The sequence below is a fragment of the Mytilus galloprovincialis genome, chromosome 6, assembly GCF_965363235.1.
Source record: "Mytilus galloprovincialis chromosome 6, xbMytGall1.hap1.1, whole genome shotgun sequence".
Lineage (NCBI taxonomy): Eukaryota > Metazoa > Mollusca > Bivalvia > Mytilida > Mytilidae > Mytilus > Mytilus galloprovincialis.
In genome coordinates, this window is record NC_134843.1 from 53147815 (window position 1) to 53168697 (window position 20883).

The 20883-nt window shown below is 31.2% G+C and overlaps 1 protein-coding gene across 1 annotated transcript; it reads right to left on the reverse strand.

The window, feature by feature from the left end:
* Positions 1 to 8306: 8306 nt before the first annotated feature.
* On the reverse strand, positions 8307 to 20354 carry LOC143079876 (uncharacterized). Its single transcript, XM_076255504.1, has 5 exons — positions 19874 to 20354; positions 14991 to 15188; positions 14381 to 14493; positions 12298 to 12593; positions 8307 to 9229 (listed from the first exon to the last, which is right to left on the reverse strand). The coding sequence occupies exons 1-5, from the start codon at positions 19928 to 19930 to the stop codon at positions 8667 to 8669; spliced, it is 1227 nt and encodes a 408-aa protein (XP_076111619.1). The 5' UTR covers positions 19931 to 20354; the 3' UTR covers positions 8307 to 8666.
* Between the last annotated feature and the right edge of the window lie 529 nt (positions 20355 to 20883).

The following is a 20883-nucleotide window of genomic DNA, read 5'->3' on the forward strand; positions in this document are numbered from 1 at the left end:
TGACATATTCCCCATTCCCATTCTCAGTTCCATTTTAGAACTGTCTGTTTAAACAATTAATGTGCAGCCCCGGTAGTAAGTCACATATTCTTAAGGGAACAACCTCGACATTTTTCAATAAATCAAATGAGTATGCATCTTTTGGGTTATTCAATCCACGTGTCAATCATTAGAAATACATGTACAAAATAAGTTTGAACGCATGTAATTTGTTTGTAAACTGCTTATTATATATAATGATATAAACTAGCTGTATAAAGGTATTATTAAAGTATTTGCAGGATAATACGTGACTAGCAACGAAACTATATTTTGCTTCATTAAAGATAACTGGGGGCGTCCCTTCCTATTAAGTACGGGGAAAAGGACCACGTAAAATATGCGTCCATGGAAACAACTAGGCAAAATTAGAATTTAGATCTTTGCAAATAAAACAGACCAGAAGCATTGGAACTGTAAACGGATCATAAAGGTTTACGACACAAGACAAAAAACTGATACAACTATTTATATTAGATTGAAAGCCAGATAACAAATAAAAGTTTGAAATATACAATTTCAAATATATAGATGAAAAATTGCATAAGAACATAGTTTAGATCCGTTACTGTTACGCGGAACTAGGCGATACATTTTGTAACAAGAAGCTTTTCCATAGAAACACCCGAAAATTTGACAATGACCTCATTGTGACAAGGGACCTTTACAAAACTTCAATTTAAAAACACAATGTTGTGCTCTGTTTTCAAGGGCCATCTCGACACCATGATCAATGGCGTAACATCGATATTCAACATCTAATTACATGTAACTAAATAATAAAAACATGTTACACTTTGAGAATTAAAGAAAATTTATAAATTGATTTATGTAGCAAGAATACAATACAAAAATCTTAAGCTGTTTGATATACGATGTCGCTGGTACAATGCCGAGACACGCGAAGTGGATCAATTTCACGAACGATTGATACCGCTGTCAATTTCATAGCTACCCGTTGTCTATTTTTGTCATCTGATATTGAATTCGATCCATTTTGGGCGATGTAACTTTGACGATTTACTGCTAAATATTCGGATTGTTTGTACATAATTAAGTCCGAAGAGACATGTTGTAACTACATTTTTCCTATGATAATACTTCGGAGTTTAGTCAAGAAACATGGCAGTCTCTGCGGTTTCCATCTCCGAGTTTTCTAGTGAACTATATCACACAGACAAAAACGCTGGATAGCACTGTGACTGAGGGTACTAATTACGTGAGCTGTTGTCATTGTTTTCAAAATAATTTAAAACTACTTTGCTATTAATTTTAAAATCATTACATTCCAATCGGAAATTTATAATGACTTCTGAAATTTATGATGACAAATCGAATGAAAAGTCTGTGACGGTTACGGAAGTTGCAAGAGTAAACTTAGCTTTATCACAAGAAAGAATAAAAATGTGAATCTATTTACTTCACTATAATGGTTGTAAGACTCTTTTCTGTCTTAACTGTAATCCATGTCTACACATTTTAAAAATTGAAATATAAAGTTTAAACACATTTTACAATAATATGTAATTGCATTTCTACCCTGGGAGTTATTCAATTTAAGGACCTTCTTGTGACATAGATCCCAAATTCTATTTTCAATGGTTTACTTGGAATTTTTCTAATTGACGTTTTCGCTGTATTCAGTTATTTTTGATAGAAAAAAAAAGACAGACAATAAAGTCCTGATGTGATCTAACATACAACGAATAATGTATGCGAAATTGAATAAACAAATCTAATTTGCATTCCTGAATTTTGAAAGACAAGTTTGTCAATGCTTTGGTTTTCAGCACTTTTAAAACTTTGTTTATGAATACACTGTTAGCCACTTGTTTCTTTTTGACATGATGGTGTCTGTTTTTCTTCGGCTTGTGATTTTGTTCTCTCGGTATCTTCCTTTTCCCCGTTATGTCTGTCGTAGACGAAACTCCATATCATGCTTAGCGAAATAATCTATCTCTGTGTTATGTATTTGAATAGTACGTGTTGTCTTCTCCATGAACATTTGTCATCTCTTTCGGGTTATATCATTTGATTTTCTGGAGCAGGATTTTGAATTTGAATAACTTGGCTGTGTAAGAACTGAAACATATAACTTGGCAAATTAAGGAACAGAAATAAACATGCGAAGCAACAAATGAAAATGAATTTACAATGCTGATAAAACCTCCTTTCGTCATAGTCTTCCCCTAATTTTCTCAGTTAGAAGATGATATTTATCTTACGTTGTACTTGTCGTGTTTAACTAGAGTAGGACACACAGGGTTACGATATACTCTCTTAAGATATGTGTTACAATATCTTCAAAATGATTTAGTGCACGGCAAAGAAATTAAATATGGATCAAACATGACTTAGAATTAAATAATTCATCCATACGTGTTGAACATGTATCCATTTTGCTCAAAACAGCACGTTAAAATAAATTAACAGGTTGTTCATGTCAAAGGCTATGAATAAAAGAAAGAATTCGAAATATATTGCTAAAATGCTCGGTCGGATTTATGTCCTTTAAAATGATTGCTCCCACCTGGTTAAACATTAAAATGTGTGTCCAAATGTCCGGACTGGTCATCTAACACGTGTTAATTCATTGTAATCCGCAAACAGTGGACATTGGCTTGCATAATGTAAATGATCTTTACCGAATACCACCGTGAAGAAGAATCTATCTTGTATTCTATGCAATTAGATTGTAGTTACTTGTTGAAGTTTTAAATTAACACTCGTTTTGAAGTTTGTGATGGCATTGTGGGATTTCAAGTATATACTACAAAAATGTCAAATATGTTAAATTGGTATTTTTCGGGGGTACGAAATAATTAAGATTAAGATGATCTCAAAGATCGTTCAATCGATAGATGTGTTGATGACATTAAATTGACAAATTAAGATGTCACACTTTTAGGCATACGCAAATGCAAGTAATTAGAATTAATCATTAATCTAAACTCTGTATGTTGCAATCTTTCAAATTGATTCTTATGTCGAGTTTTAGAACTTGTGATATCTAGTACTAGTACTTGTATATATGTTCCAGACCATATGATTATTTGGACCGTATGCCTATACTCGTATGGTTCGATCATACCGAAAATGATATGCGTACGGTCGAACCGTACAAATATGCTCATACGGTCTAGTACGAGCAGGACAATACATGTATTTGGACCTTATGGGCCCAGTCATTTATAGACAATTTATCAAAATACTTTTATTGAGAATTACAAATTAATATTATTCTGTATTTAAATGTCTATCTAAACCCTATTTTTTCACTCTCGCCTCGGGTGAAACTTGCTACCACAAGAAACATAAGATTTTTTACATTTACATGTTATGTTCATGCATGTTCCTTTGCATTTTCATTTCTTGCTTGCTAGAAAAAAGCTTGGTTGTTTTGCGGCAGCATGCAAAGAAATTCTTGTGCAGTTTCAATTTTGCGCGTCCGAGGTAAACATTTCTATATTACCTAAAACATAAGGGCCGAAACATAACAAGAGTTCAATATGCCAAATTCACATGATAGTTTGCACAAACTTGCATCTTTACCAATAATATCATCAACCCTACATCCCCATGCTTTTCTAATATTAACTAAGCTACCCTTTTCAATCGTTGCATTAGTTTTCGACACTTTTTTTAAATTATTTTTCTCATTGTATTTTGAACAGATTTTTTTATAATTTTTGTCATGCATCTGGCGTATTCTGTTGTGATATACAGGAGATTAACTTTTAAATATAGTGAAGAAAAAAAGTTTTTATTCAAATTGCAATTTAACTTTTTATATTAATTTGAGTTTTCAGTTATGTTGATCTGTAATACACTTTTGTATATAATAAACTTGACTAACTTCTTATAATCAGGCAGACTGTACGCGTACAGTCCAACCGTATGCATATTTAAAAAAGTACGCATTTGTTTCGGACCGTACTCTTACGGTCCAAATACTCATATGGTCTAGAACATAATATATTAACCCGAAATGTTCATCATAGACAATTTACTGCCAATGATTTTATTCTTATGCAATACCAAAATCAAATACAGTGAAACCTGTTTAAACCGAACCTCTTCGGGACTTAGGATTTTGTTTGGTTTTGGACTATGTTCGGTTTTATCAGGTTCACAACGCACATAATTTGATATGACGGTGCTTACGACCATGTTTGGTTTATACAGGTTTTCGGTTTATTCAGGTTTTACTGTACAATATTCTGGCACTGTGTTGAGAAGTATATGATGTTACTTCTGTTAAAGGGTGAAGACATATCAAAACCATTAGTCCAATATAAACAGCCAACATCATGGGGAAAAAAAACCGACAAAACGACAAACTTTGCTACTTAAGTTTGATATAAAAGCTATGTCAAAGAGTCAGCCGATATAGCTTAAGTGATCTATTCACCTAGTATACCAATGACTAATTGATTATTCCACACAGCATGTTTAACGTTCATATACCGTAAGAATGAAAACAGCACGTTATCGGTTTCGTGTGTTCAAAAGATTATCCTTCATCAGACAATTATTTGAAAGCCAAGGTTGTATAATAACCAAACAATTGTCTATTAATGCTTTGTTTGGTTTCGTTTTGGAGTCTCTTAGTTTGTGAATGTTTGGCTTCCTCAATTTATTTCTTGTTTTGTGAATTCTAAAACCGATTGTCGCAAATCTGGGTTTTTTCTGGAAATATTAGTTGTAATTGATATATTATTAATAATGTGATATAATATCATTTTCAATGAGCAAACCATCTGTCAAAGACCACAGGACAAGGATTCAAACAAAGATAGGTCACCGTATGGTCTTTAACCAACTCGGAAAAAACAAAACAGACCGTTTAGTACGAAAGTATAACATCATTTGAAACGATTCAAAAGAGAAATCAACCTTAATGTAGGTTGTACTAACAATAAATTGTAAACAGCGTTTATTATATCAGTATTATCAGCATTGGATCTCACAGATATATAATGAATACATGGTGGACTTCTAGCATGCTTTACTTAAACTGGGTTTTGTTTGGTACCATACGTACGTATATAACGATTATTACCTATAGTTATTGATATCATATTTCTAAATTTTGATGTTCTAACCAGAAGTTACCTATTGCGAGAAAGCGATTGGTAATGATTACATGAGAAAATAGATGCTGTACTTTATGTATCGAGTGAATATTTGATGCTTCGTACATTATAAGAACTAGAGGCTCTAAAGAGCCTGTGTCGCTCACCTTGGTTTATGTGAATATTAAACAAAGGAAGCAGATGGATTCATGACAAAATTGTGTTTTGGTGATGGTGATGTGTGTGTACATCTTACTTTACTGAACATTCTTGCTGCTTACCATTATCTCTATCTATAATGAACTTGGCCCAGTAGTTTCAGTAGAAAATGTTAGTAAAAATTTACAAATTTTATGAAAATTGTTAAAAATTGACTATAAAGGACAATAACTCCTTAGAAGGGTCAATTGACCATTTTCGTCATGTTGACTTAATTTTAGGTCTTACTTTGCTGTACATAATTGCTGTTTACAGTTCTCTAAAAATATTCAAGATAATAACTAAAAACGGCAAAATTTTATTAAAATTACCAATTCAGGGGCAGCAACCAGACAACCGGTTGTCCCATCCATTTGAAAATTTCAGGGCAGATAGATCCCATGTCAGATTTGCCCTAAATGCTTTGGTTTTTGAGTTATAAGCCAAAAACGCATTTTACCCCTATGTTCTATTGTTAGTCGTGGCAGCCGTCTTGGTTAAATGGCCGGGTCACCGGACACATTTTGTAAACTAGATACCCCAAAGATGATTGTGGCCAAGTTTGGATTAATTTGGCCCAGTAGTTTCAGAGGAGAAGATTTTTGTAAAAGATTACTAAGATTTACGAAAAATGGTTAAAAATTGACTATAAAGGGCAATAACTCCTAAAGGGGTCAACTGACCATTTCGGTCATGATGACTTCTTTGTAAATCTTACTTTGCTAAACATTATTGCAGTTGACAGTTTATCTCTATCTATAATAGTATTCAAGATAATAACCAAAAAACAGCAAAATTTCCTTAAAATTACCAATTCAGGGGCAGCAACCCAACAACGGGTTGTCCGATTCATCTGAAAATTTCAGGGCAGATAGATGTTGACCTGATAAACAATTTTACCCCCATGTCAGATTTGCTCTAAATGCTTTGGTTTTTTAGTTATAAGCCAAAAACTGCATTTTACCCCTATGTTCTATTTTTAGCCATGGCGGCCGTCTTGGTTGGTTGGCCGGGTCACCGGACACATTTTTTAAACTAGCTACCCTAATAATGATTGTGGCCAAGTTTGGTTTAATTTGGCCCAGTGGTTACAGAGGAGAAGATTTTTGTAAAAGTTAACAGACGACGACGACGACGACGGACGACGGACGCAAAGTGATGAGAAAGCCCAGGTGAGCTAAAAATGTAGTATGCTAGCTTGTAAACATGCTGGTATTACTGCTCTTAGATCAAAATTCATACCAAGTTAGTGTTTATCATAATTTTACCAAGTATTGATTAACATGATAGTTTTGCATATGTGTAACGAGCTGAGGTAAACTAGTCGTAAGTTTACCCCCAGACTAATAACCCATATCAGCCATAAGTGCCTCACGTGGTCAAGCTGTTATGGGTGCGTTAGTACATCGGTAGCATATGATAAAACGATAAATACATGTCCTTTTCCATAGTGGCCCGTATATTCTTCCTCTACCCATATCAGACCAAGAGATGATACCCGGTCAAATATGCAAAGGGATAGGTTTTAAAAGAGGGACGAAAGATACCAGAAGGACAGTCAAACTCTTAAATCAAAAATAAACTGACAACGCCATGGCTAAAATGAAAAAGGAAAACAGACAAACAATAGTACACATGACACAACATAGAAAACTAAAGAATGAGCAACACGAACCCCACCAAAAACTAGGGGTGATCTCAGGTGCTCCGGAAGGGTAAGCTGTTTGTAATAAATTCAAGTATGAATAAATTAAATGGCCTGCTTATTCAGTATTACGTCCCATTTTAAAAGACATGATTATTAATGTTCGTAAAGAACATTATAAAAACTTTAATTAATTCGAAATGATATTTGAAATCACACTTACTGTAGATTTGTGTTTAGTACCGTTTAACGGGTTATTTTCGCGGGTGTAAATTTGCGATTTACATTGAACAAGGTATACGAAATATTTTGGCGGATTCAAAACTTTTATCAATACCTTTATATGTGCACTTTAAAATTAGCGGAATTTATGTTGGCTACTTGTTCTATCCTCAAAAATAACCCGCTATAAGGTATGTTCTATTTCGCTTATGACGTCTTTGCATTAAATCCATTGGATGTACTGATTGATAATGTAGTGTTTCATGCATATCGTCCATGATTTTGTTGATTTGTGTAACTTGTAATTGACTTTTGGCTAGCTGTCAGTAACTGCGATTACTATTATGCCTGTACTGAATGTCTTTTTTGTTGTTGGGATGTACATTCACCCTGTGTTTTTGTTAGACGTATTTCTATATGTATCAATCTGATGAGTTAAAAGCCTTTTTCAACTGATTTTCATAGTTCGTTCTTATGCTGTATTGTTACACTACTGTCACACGTAAGAAAAATTAAGAGTTGGGATCCCGCTAACCCCCATATTCTGTATGTGCATGTCCCAAGTCAAGAGCCTGTTGTCGTTTGTTGCTGTGTTACAAATTTGTGTTTTCGTTCATTATATTGTACACAAATCAGGCTGTTAGATTTCTCATTTGATTTTTTTATTCTACATTTTTCATATCGGCGCTTTTTATAGCTGACTATGCGGTATGGGCCTTGCTCATTGTTGGAAGGCCATACGATGATCATATAGTTCTTAATTTCTGTGTCATTTGGTCCTTGTGATGAGTTATCTCATTGGCAATCCTACCACATCGTCTTTTTATTTCATCTTAATAAACACGTCGTATATACCAGGATTGAATTTTGTATTTACGCCAAATAAAGTACGAAGTTGAAGAGCATTGATGACCTGAATTCCAAAATGTTTTGCCAAATACAGCTAAGGTAATATATTCCTGAGGTAGAAAAGCCTTAGTATTTCAAAATTTAAACAGATTTGATTTGAAATTAGACTTTCACAGTATTAAATGTTGTATATTTGTTTGTCAATGTATTGGTATTGCTGGGTTTCTGACTTGGTGACTTTTATAATATGCTCTGTCATTTTTTAATTCAGCTAAATCTTTTGAAAAATGTCTGTTTTATTACAAAAATATTAATACATATTCAAAAATATATAATATCAAAGTACAAAAATATAAACAAAGATCTTAAATTATTATCTGAAAGAGCATTTTGATATTTGTCTGAAGTTTTTAATCCAAATATACAGGAAGCACTTATTACATGTACACGTGACCCGTTATGGGTACTTTTCGAGATTGTCGAGCAATCCTGTGAGTCGTGACATACAATGTATGTGCTTAAACCATTACACATGATAACATATATTCACAAATAAATAATTAGTACACATGATAAGTTCTTGCACTTATTTGCATAATTGAAGTCAAACGAATTCAATATTAAGACCTAGTAAGGGGTCATGAATCATTTTCCGAGTCGCTCGGTGATACAACTGTTTCGATCCTCGCTCTCGAACCAGTTTGATTTGATTGTGATTTCAGTCCATTGATTGTGTATTTGACATTTTGTGAAATATCTATCGAACTCGGTCGCATATTTGTTCTTTCTGGCAAAGTACTGTTAGTGGCGATATTGTCCAAAGTCCGAGAATGAGTTTGATGATGATGCCCAGAAATATTTGCTTTATTTGAGTCTTTATTCATGATCTCTTCAATAGACCAAATTTTGGGTTTTGTATTAGTCGCATTTGAATTACTTTGTCCTACGTTAACTGTCGGACAATTGTTTCGCGTCGCTGGTGACGAATTTGTAAGTCTGTTTTCACATCGGTAAGACGGAACGGTATAAGTGGCGGGTTCTGAATGTACGCTTATTCTACTTCCCGTTCCGATTGATCTGCTGTCTTCTAATTCGATTTCTGCGTCTGAAATATCAGAAATGTCTGAGGTGACTTTTATATCAATGTCTTCGTCATCTGAATCATTTCCAGAACAGCTTATAGGTGACATCTTCGATTTATCTACAAATATAAAAAACAGAAATTATAAGAAAATATTAATTATAAATAATCGGATGGTTGTTATAATGTGACGCGTTAACCTTTGAACTTGTCGCGACGAGAATATGTCCTACAATCATGAATGTATCAAAATATGAAGCAGTATATATCAAATCAGGCTTAAAATTAAAAAAAAAAAAACAATCTATATATAACATATTTGTCTTATTCACAAACAGAAGAAAATCCCAGAAAAAATTAACCAAAATTACTTCAATCATTTTGGAAAATATTTTTTTCTGTGAAAGATTGAGGAATAGTTTCGTGTTTAGTATTAAAAAGAGACCAAACTTGTTATTTATTTTCAACTATATTCAAGCCGAATCAAATAAAATTTTCTTATGTTTCATGGTCATATTGGGCGGAGGCAATGTACTCTTACTAACGATATATATTTTAAAACTTTGCTTTGTGGTCTTTATTTATCTTGTAATTTAATAATCCAAAGGTCCGACCGATAAATCAAATTCTTAAAGCCAATAAATTTTACTTTTTGACATGGCATCTGTTTATCCATATTAAAAAGCTCTATAATCATGTTCATAATTCATACCCTGTTATTACTGTAATAATATGAAAATTTGAATATCATACATAATATAAATTATTAGTCTAGATAAACGTAGAATGTTTCTCCATTTTATCAATTTAGAATTTATTAGTTTAATGGTAGCATTATTTGTTAAGGATGATAAAATTTGACGAAATCTGACAGTTTACATCTTTAAACTGTAATTGAAGACTTGACAGTTGAATGAAAACACTTCTCGTAATTTATCGCGGTATTTAATTCCAGACCATTAATCAACGTCTCTAAAACGTTTATATTATAGGTGAAAAATAAAATATGTTATCACTACATTAAATCACTCAGGAACTTCATTACCATTTCTAATAAGGGTAATCCTACCCGAGTCTTGTCGGATAGGGACATGATAACATCTCCGGCAAAATACGGGCGAACAAACAAATCTGAGATGTATGATATTTAATTTCGTGTAGGTAGAATGAAGCTTTTTCATTAAGTTGGATCATCGAATCGTTTTCCTTTAAAAGGGACAAGATATTAAAGATAAAGGTGACAATGTCGTGTTCCGCCTCGTTTTCATATAACAAGGAACAGGAGATTTGTCACGGATGAGGGCATGTGTATGCTAGGTTGATTATTCATTTATTAAAATCAATAAAATGTCAAAAGAGTTAAAATTTTATAAAGATTTCAATTTACCAAAACAGCCAACCAGGGAGAACCTGCTGTGTAATTTATTAAAAAAACGAGCGGGTTGTAAAATGGCAAAAACGTATGTTTTCGGATAGTCATGTTAAATTTCAAGAAACAAAATTTTCTTGATCATTTCTTGAATAAATTATTAAACAAAAGAACAGATATGTTTCAAAACATCTGACAAAATATTCTGTTAGAGTGTATCCTTTTTTTTTAATAGAAATTCACAATAGTAATAATGTGGATAACATGATAACGCTAGTTTATCATATAATTATAAGTAAAATAAATAAACAGGAAATAAAAATTCTCTTTTTGAAAATGTATCATTTTCTTTTTGAAAATAAATATGATATCCATATGAAATTTTATGTAACGTTTTTATTATTACAATATTTTTTTGAAACAAAAAGTATTGCATTCGTTGACCACTGTTAGCAAGTGTCTCTAGACCAAATCTGGTTTATTTATTAACATAGCATTTAAGTTCAGAAAATTGAATATTCTTTAACTAAATCGATTCATTATATTTTTCTAATTTTGTTTTAAAAGGTTTAAATTCAAAATGACAAAAATACTGAAATATACGGTACTCTTATATATTTAACAGTTTAAACAAGCAGATGCATGTTTTTTTTTTTGTCGAAGAACATCGATCAGAAACATTATCTTGATGCAATTTAACTGTCAATTAATTTCCATCTTTCAATATCCTATCTATATTTTTTTTTAAAATCTGATTAAAATGCAAGATGTCAAAATTAATCGTTAATAATTTGCATCAAATCATTCCGTCTATCCAAGGTTAGTTTGGTAATGAACCTTTAACGTGGGATAGGTGTTATGCAAAATTTACAACTTCATGAAAAAAAGAAATACGAAACGAATTTTAAATTATAAATACGGACATGGTGTTCCTGTGGTGTTACTTGACACCTTTAAGCGACAATTATTAATAGCAGAACAAGAAACCTCAATAGTATACAATGTAAATTCTTTAAGTGACAACACTGATATAAAAGATTTAAATCTTAAATAATATCAAATATTAATGTGTGTCGCCTTATTATATTCGCAAAATACATTAACATTTTTAAATAATGTTTTATAATAAAATACACAATGACTTGAGAAAATTAGAATATTCAATTTATGTAAGTCTATAACCTTTTGAGATGTTTATCTTATAATTTGTTGTAACTTTATAGTTTCGGAGATTAATGCTACTCATAAAATTTTGCCGATGTTTCAAGTATTGAAATAAAAAGGGGCTTGAACGACTTAAACAAAGCCGATCTGTTGTCGAGATAAGATCGCTTGTCAAATTTGAATACCTTTCACCATCAACTAAGAAATAGATGCCGACTAAAAACGTATACCGTATTATAAATTTAAAAACTATATATGACAGAGTTAAATATGTCAAGGGAATTTGATGATCGACGGTCGAGTTTTATGTTTCCTGTAAAGCGGCGTTTTTCATTTGCTGTATCGTGTTAAATTTTTGTTGATCAACAGTAAATTTGACATAAAACTCTGATTTCTACTGTCGGAGACTTTGTGGTCCAATTAGGAGCAATTATGGAAATTTGCTGTTTGCAAATTGTCACAAGTTGGCAGATTTTCCATATCTGTCTTACATTTTTATAATCGCATATTCAATCTTGTCCGATATGTTATTTATATGTTAATAATGATCTTGACTTTTCTTATCGTATTTTATTTCAATTTTATTTGAAATATATTTTCAATATGATTGGTCAGATATCCCGAAAAGGTCATCCGATTGGAAGTAAATACTGACCTTCATTTTCATTGGTTCTTTCTTCGCCATCTGTTTCAAAATCACTGTCATCTAAATCTCTATCTTTTCCGTTCCATCCCGTTTTACTTTCTTTTTTAAGCCGCCGTCTGGCGTTTGCAAACCAGGTTGAAACCTGAGTTAGTGTCATTTTAGTAATAATTGCAAGCATGATCTTTTCACCTTTGGTGGGATATGGGTTTTTACGATGCTCGTATAACCATGCTTTGAGCGCACTTGTTGTTTCTCTAGTGGCGTTCTTTCTTCTTGCAGCGTTGTTGAGATCCAGACCACCGTAGCTGTAATACAAATAAATCCAAAAATTAGCAAAATAGTTTTGTTTTGTTGTTTATTTTTTTATTATCATTTTCTTATTTGTTCGTTTAATTAATTTATGATTTATTATAAAAGAACAAATACATGTTAATAGCATTAGTTTTCTTAGGTTTTGTCTCTTGAAAATAGTCATACTACACTGAGAGGGAGAAAATGCATTTTCACTTGGGAATTCTGATAAATGAAACTACGTCAGTTTGGTATCTGGCAAAGAGATGTCTCATTTCCTATCATACCATTTATTCTTTTTCTATTATTATTTTTTTAATCAAAACCCTTTTTAAAATTTCGATACCCGTTTGACATGAATAAAAAAAATGTTGCATAAATATTCAAAGACATTCTCATTGAGCATTACTGATGTTGGGTTCGACTGTATCCGATAAGGTTCATTGCAAATACGACTTGTGTCCTAACTGAAATAAATCCTTACAGTTCTCTTGGGTCGATAAACAATAAGGACTTGCACAATGCATAACATTTTAAGTATCTTGCTTTTGTGATTTTTTTTTATAACAACATGTTCCCTTTTCTTTCTTTCTCAATTTTGAGAATTGTCCATAAAATCTATAGAAAGTTACAAATCGCTATTCAACTTTTAAAAACGTTTACAAAATTTCAATAATTTAAATTTCACATCAAATAAAATAGAAAAAAAATATTCTGTTCATTAATTAAATTGTGTCAGTAATAATGACCGGTTACAGGCAAATTAAGAGAAACCTACACACCAATATAGTCAAAGACGGACTAGGTTTATTATTCAAAAATAAATTGCAGTCACGGTCGTCTACGTAGTATGATTTTTTAACATCAAAACAGTTATAGTATTTGCTGTATTATTTTGATATAACAGTACTTATTAAGTAAAAGGAGGTCGTGTTATCGTGAGGCACTGCGAAAAACAGGACATATATATATTGGCGTTCTTGTCACATAGTTACATGCAGCAACATGAAATTAACATTCATATCACATATGTCAATGCAGGAACATGAAATGAACATTCTTAAAACACACGTCAATGCAGCAACATGAAATTTAAAAGATTATTCTTATCACACATGTCCATGCAGCAAAAAAATAAACATTCTTATCACGCATGGCAATGCAGCAACATGAAATGAACATTCTTATCAAACATGGCAATGCAGCAACATGAAATGAACATTCTTATCACACATGTCAATGCAGCAACATAAAATTTAAAAGAACATTCTTATCACTCATGTCAACGCAGCAACAAAAATGAACATTCGTCAATGTAGCAACATGAAATGAACATTCTTATCACACATGTCCATGTAGCAACATGAAATGAACATTCTTATCACACATGTCCATGTAGCAACATGAAATGAACATTCTTATCACACATGACAATGCAGCAACATGAAATGAACATTCTTATAAAATATACCAATTGGCAGACGACAAATAGACGTTGATATCGTAGCAAAAAAATACAAAAAATAACAGATACATTAAGGGACTTTCTGTCTCATATAGCCAAACATATCAAATTGATTATATAATTAAATATATGTATTTGTAGTTTTTAACATATTTTTTTCAAATTGTTTGTCTCAATTCAACCTATTCATGCAATTTGTTTCAAATGCTCGTTTGACACAGAAGTTGCTCTTATTTACCAAATTATTGACATCATAATAAATAAGAATATTATTAAAACAAAAAACGTCTGAGAGACTGTTTGATAACAAAACTTTAAGAAATTATATTTACTTACAATGAAGCATATGGATGGCAAGCTAGCATTGGATCAAATGGATACATAACTTGAGATTGTCCTGGTATCCCTTTCCATTCCGGGGAACCTGTCAAATGACCCGGTGGACTTCCCTAAAAAAAAGACAACAATAAGTTACGATGTACATGCACATGTGTATTCCGACAAAAGATTATTTAGTTGTAGCCATTATATGTGGAAATCACAGGCTGATCAATCAACAAAGAGCAATGAATGCAGAAGGATTGAACAAAAGGCAGACATATCTTTTAATTTTTAAATCGAGCTTTGATATTATTCTTGACGTTTATCTGATATTTTTAAGCATGCATTGTAATATATATGTTATGTTAAGTGTTGTTGTGTTGCTGTCTCGTTGCTCAAAACTTTTTAAAACTGATATCGATAACTGAAAACTTTAATAACAAAATAAACTGAAAAATAACAACTGAAAAAATCGTTGTGCTATCTTAAATGTTCACCTTAAATAACCTTACTAAACTCGTAAATCATATCAGCTATTAGGGACATGGTGTAGATTACAAATTATGTCCAAGGTGAAAATATCATACATTTTGTCACTTTGTAATTAAAGAAACGCGACACCTACCATTGGATAGAAAGCTGATGGCTCTACACCAAGTCCATTTTGTGTTAATGGGCCTTGACCATACAGGGACTCTGGTAATCCATTCATTCTTGGTAAAAAGTGTAATAACGGAAGACCGGATTCGTGTAACAGTGCTCTAGCTTGTTCCATGGTAGATGGCGCTGTCGGTGAATGCGAGGATTTTGTTGATAACATTACCTGAAAATCAAAAGAGATATAAATATGAAAAAGATTATTTTTTGGTATTTCCACTGGGATGTTTCCCATTGAAGAGAAAAGGAGAAGGATCATGTATAAAAAGAACAAAACTATAATTTGATTTATTTCGTTAATTTGAAGAAAAAATACCTTCAATATTACAAGTACTATAGTAACTATCGAAACAGGTTTACTACACCGCTACGAAAAGCAGGTTAAACAAATCTAAAATGTGGCACTCGCTTTTTGTTAACTCCATCGACTGATGATATTAGATGTATTTCCGTTCTAATCGAGAATTTTAGTTTTCGATTTGTAATACAGTTCATTGCAAGAAGGTGTACCAATGAAAACTTTAAATTGACATCGAAGACGGAAACACATCACAAAAACAATTAAGTGACAAACAACAAAACACTGCAAATTTAATAACTTGAATCAAACCAAAACAGGGGATTGAACAGGGTTAATTTGTTGATAAATTCCTGTCATTACCAATACACAGTTTTTCTTTTCAACCTGAGTATGTGCATACTAAGCTTTATTTTTCATTCGATTGACCAGAAGAAGTGAAAAGAAACAGTGCATGTCATTCTAAAACAAGAAAAATGTTAAACGAAACCACTTTGTTAAAAAAAATATACAGAAGCATTTCAGATTTGATTTTAACCTTATTTACGCAATTTTTAATATAATTCTTTATTGTAGCAATAGTAGCATCAATATGTTACATGACTTTATGTTGTAATTTATATGAAAAGATTATTTGAAAAGATGTTACATGTACATATGCAGTAAACTGATAAAAAAAAATCTGCCATAAAGAATCAATTATTTGCAGATGACACGTTTTGTATTCTTCCTATCTTTTTAATCTTTTCGTGATTTTAATTATTTCATTATCGATATTAACATTTTTATTTTAAAAAAAATATGTAATTTGAAATTGTATTGCCGCATCTAAAATATAAAATCCTATTGAAATCCAATAATCACAATTGAGCTTTAAGACCGACATGAGATCCAAATGAAATTTTTATGTTATATTTATTTATCATCTAATTTGTTTTGTTAACGGCATTGATTTATTAATTTTAGCATCAATTAACACTGTATGAAATCATATGTTTACATGCAGACGTTCCGTGTGTATTGCTGTGCATTCAATTGCTTCATGTACTACATGGGCGGGTATAATTTTTCCAATTGATTTTGTATTGTAGTTTAAGATTTTATCTGCGCTATCAATTGTAAAATCATGTCTAATGTTCCGTTCCATGCGTTATGCAACAATATTAGTATGAAATTTGTATAAAAAGATATATGGCGTTTTGATCGAATATCATTGGTTTCCCTAGATTTATTGCAGAAAATTAAAGATAACTATTTTATCATCATTTTATTGCTGCAAATTGCGTCGCTTATCGGGAGTCATTGCTCGATGGTTTTTGTTTAATCGAAAATTTACACTGTAAAATAATTACTGTTTATGGGAAGCAAATTAGTAGCATAATAAATATAATGAAATTGAAATATAACTTTCATTGTACCTAAATTTAAGCGATTTTCAAACTAAATAATGGAAAAATATAATAGAAACGTGTAATAAACACATTAAAATATTCCTGCTCATATAGTAAAATTACAGAAATTAAAATGAAATTGAAAAAGACCCTTCATAGTGACTAAATTAAAAAGAAAATGTTTTAAAACTAAAATAGAGAACACTATTATGCAATTATGTTTTCAAAATTCAGATATATTAATGAAAAGATATTCGAGAATATCTCTGTATTATTTTTGGTTTTTATTTTCCAAAATGAATAAATAAATAAAAGGGTTAGGACGTCAGTCGGCCAAAGACAGAAAACAGAACAAAATGGTCGAAACGAACAAAAGGTAAAACTAATAGACAAAGGTATACTAAGAACTGTCTGAGCAACACACATCCTGTACAAATGTTAAATAAATTAATAAATGAAAAGAAAAGAAAAAGAAAGAAAGAAAGAAAATAGGAAAGAAAGAAAAATCCCAATTAGCTTTAAAATATCAATTACAATTTTAAGTATCAGTAAATTAGATTTTGTGGTTTATACCGAAATTGAAGAGTTTATCATATTCTCCTAATAAGTTTAGTTCCTCAATTGTAAAAAAGTTTCAACAATGTTAAATTTTCATAGTTATTTCTTTAAAATAGATTAAACGGCGAAAGGAAAATATTTATACGTGTTATATACCCTTGATGTTTATAAAAACCGTTGTGTTAAACCACAAATATGTACTCGCACTTTTTTAAAGTTTTAAAATCTTTGATCATCTTAAAACGAAAACATGAACGTATTGTAAGAAAATAAACGGAAATTAAAATTAGTTGTCAATGTTATTTGATAATTATATCTTCTTTACAAGTAATTGTCTGAAAAAGCGATTGTTCTCTTTTTGTTTATTATGCGCGGTTTTTTATTTTACATTTTGAGAAAATACTAAATTAGCTTACTTTTTAACAAAGACCTTAACCTATTGGTTTTAAGTATGTCCCCAATGTTTATTATATTTTATGTCGAAATTAAATATTTTATATAGAGATAAAAGAAGATGTGGTATGAGTAACAATGAGACAACTCTCCATCCAATATAAATGTTCCTTAACAGTAAATTCGAAACTTAAAATATTTTAAATTCTTCATTTAAGACGGAAAATTATTCAAATGACAAGTGAAGAATTACAATGTACCATTACCTTGACTGGGCACTTGTCCGTCACTTTCCTTTTCATTAATAAGTCTGATTTTAAATTTATACGTTTATACAAATTCGAATTTACCTTGTACACGAATTCAATGCTAAATCCAGAATATGAACTTGTGTTTACAGTCATGGCCTAAAAATGCTTTATTAAGCAATCTTTAGAAAGCAAAAACGAAATTTATGTCCGTAAAAAAGTCAGGCGGAGGACATTTCAGCGCATTGATAGGACATTTTAGCGAAAAAAAGATGACGTTTGAGCGCCAAAGTAGAACCCATTTGAGCGCCAGAATTTTAACCCATTTTAGCGAAAATTAAAATTGTCAAAGCCCATTTTAGCGAAATATTTTTTATTATATATAATTTATTCACTAAAATGTGACTAAATTATATATAATAAATTAAAAAATGTGTTATAGACTCAAGACAGCACAATATAAAACAAATAAAATATGTCCATTAAAATACAGCACTAACAGACTCAAGCAGCACAACGTAAAACAATATAAAACTTTTCAATTAAAATAAAACACTAAAAGTCTACAATGTTAAATCAAATGTTAAAAGTCTGTTCTAGTCTGGAATTTATAACCTAGAGAACGTACGTAGTGGACTCTAGAAATACCCCATGTACAATACTGTTAGAATTGCATTAGGAACTGCTCTTTCTCTTTATCTTTTCTCGATTGTGGTGCACATTCCTCTTTACTTCGTATTAATATATGTTGTTGTTTGTAATTTTATAATAGTATCGAGGAAAAGGTAAATTTTCGCTAAAATGGGCTATCGAAAATACAGATGAGCGGATAAATCCGGCGCTTAAATGGGCTCTAATGTTGACGCTCAAATGTCTCCTAGTAGTTTTAATTTTTTCGCTCAAATGTCCTGTGCCCAAAAAGTCATAATTGATACATATGTCATATAATTTATGATATTTTTTTATATTGAATAAGTGCTTTTTTTTTTCTTTTTTTTTTTTAAGTATGTGGATATATGAAGATATAAAATAATTTGTTATAATTTTTTTAACTTTTTTTCGTTCGGTAAAATAAACAGCAATAGACGTTTTTAAAACAACGATGTCAGTCGAAGTCCACTGCCTTATTTTTTCACAGTCAAAGATTGAATGTCTTTGTTTTAATTGAATAAAATAACTACAAATATGTTATATTATTTTTGTCTAAATCTCATACCTTAATTTCGAAGAAGCTTAGCATTAAAATTATTTGTTAGTTTCTGACGTTTTGTTTATAGTTATATATGTTTTACTTTGAAGTTTCTGTACATTTCGCAATCCTGCTTACATCTGCAATATTCAAGGGGACTAGTTGTTTTAAGTATACTTAAATCACAGTTTTCTTAAACGGGCTTAAGCGCCGGTTTCTTACCTCTTTTCAAGTTTGTGAGTAACTCCAGATGCAGAATAGGTGTAAAATATAATTAATTGTCACATATCAAGACACTTTTCGTACCAAAATCATGCACAGATGTATTTGTATTACTTTGCATGGTAAAAATAGTAATAATTGAGAACCAAATAAACAAAAATATATTATTTTATGAAATATTATATACATATATATACGTTGTTGTCAAATCTTAATAACAACATCTTAATACTAGTATAAAAGAGAGAGAGAGCGGGAGAGATAAACTAATCACAATGTAAACTTATCCCTTAAAAGCATATATATTGCAAAGTCTATTTTTAAATCATATAGTAGCAATGTTTATGTCAATACAGAGTGGAGTAATGAAGTTTTCAACTTGAGAGAATTGAAAAATAAAATTATAAGTTGGGAGTTTACACTCATTCAAACAATTCTTAATGATGTGAATATTTTACATCAATAGAACAAGTTAAACGTTCAAAATCGAAAAGTTACTTATGAAGTTTGCAAATGTTTCTTAAAGTTTAAGTTATCTTAATAGTTAATTACCTGTGATCCTGGCATTGCTGCTGCACCTGCATGCGTATACTGATGTGCAAAGGCCATGCTTAGTAAGTCCAATCAACCAAACACAATTGTCATCAACATGAAACAATAACGCACGGATAAAAGTTAGTATAACGTTTTATGAAATTGATAATCGGTCCTCTCTCCGCATGAACTCTGAAGAGATAGTACTTTGTTTTATCACGAAGGTTAAAAGTACCCGACTAATTTTGGGTATTGGGTTTGTCTCAGATAAGCAAGATTATGTCAACTGCCGATTGGGTATTTAAAAAGATAAATGAAGGGTGTTCACACTATCTCTTCTTTGATAAAATCTTTGGTGCGAAAGAGATGACAACTTTTATCTCCGCCCCTTTTACGTTTCGGGTACATCAAGATTTATGACTTTTTGTCGATTTTAGGCGTGAGTTACGGTACAGCTAATAACCAACGTTGATTCGTCAGTTCCGATTCACGAATCTACCGTAATGTATCGTAAACAGCTGGGATTATCCATTTAAAATTAAAAAGTGTCTGACATATAATTAATCAATTAAACCTAATACCTGATTGATAAATAAGTGATTGAAAGAGTTGTAAATTTCTTTTATTAATGTCAATAACATAATTATTGGAATGATCATTCGGAACAGTAAAATGCCCTAGGGTCTCAGGTGTCACCGGTAAACCTGAATTAAAGGATATGTAAGGCAATCCGGGTAGATGTTGTAAAACTGACCAGAGATGGCCAGTTATATCAGATACCATGTAATGTACATTGTTAAACAATACTTCAATCACATGTCAATTTCATATTTATGATTAATGTGGATTAAATAACTGTTCTTGGTACATGTTTCAATTTAAATTTTTTATCAGCAGAATCAAGATGGAAATAGCTGATTACCAAATTGGGACATGCTGATCTATTGTCTGATTAAAATTGAATTTTAAAATTAATTGAAATTATTTCAATTTTTTTGTTTTCAACATATGACAGGATAATAAAACAA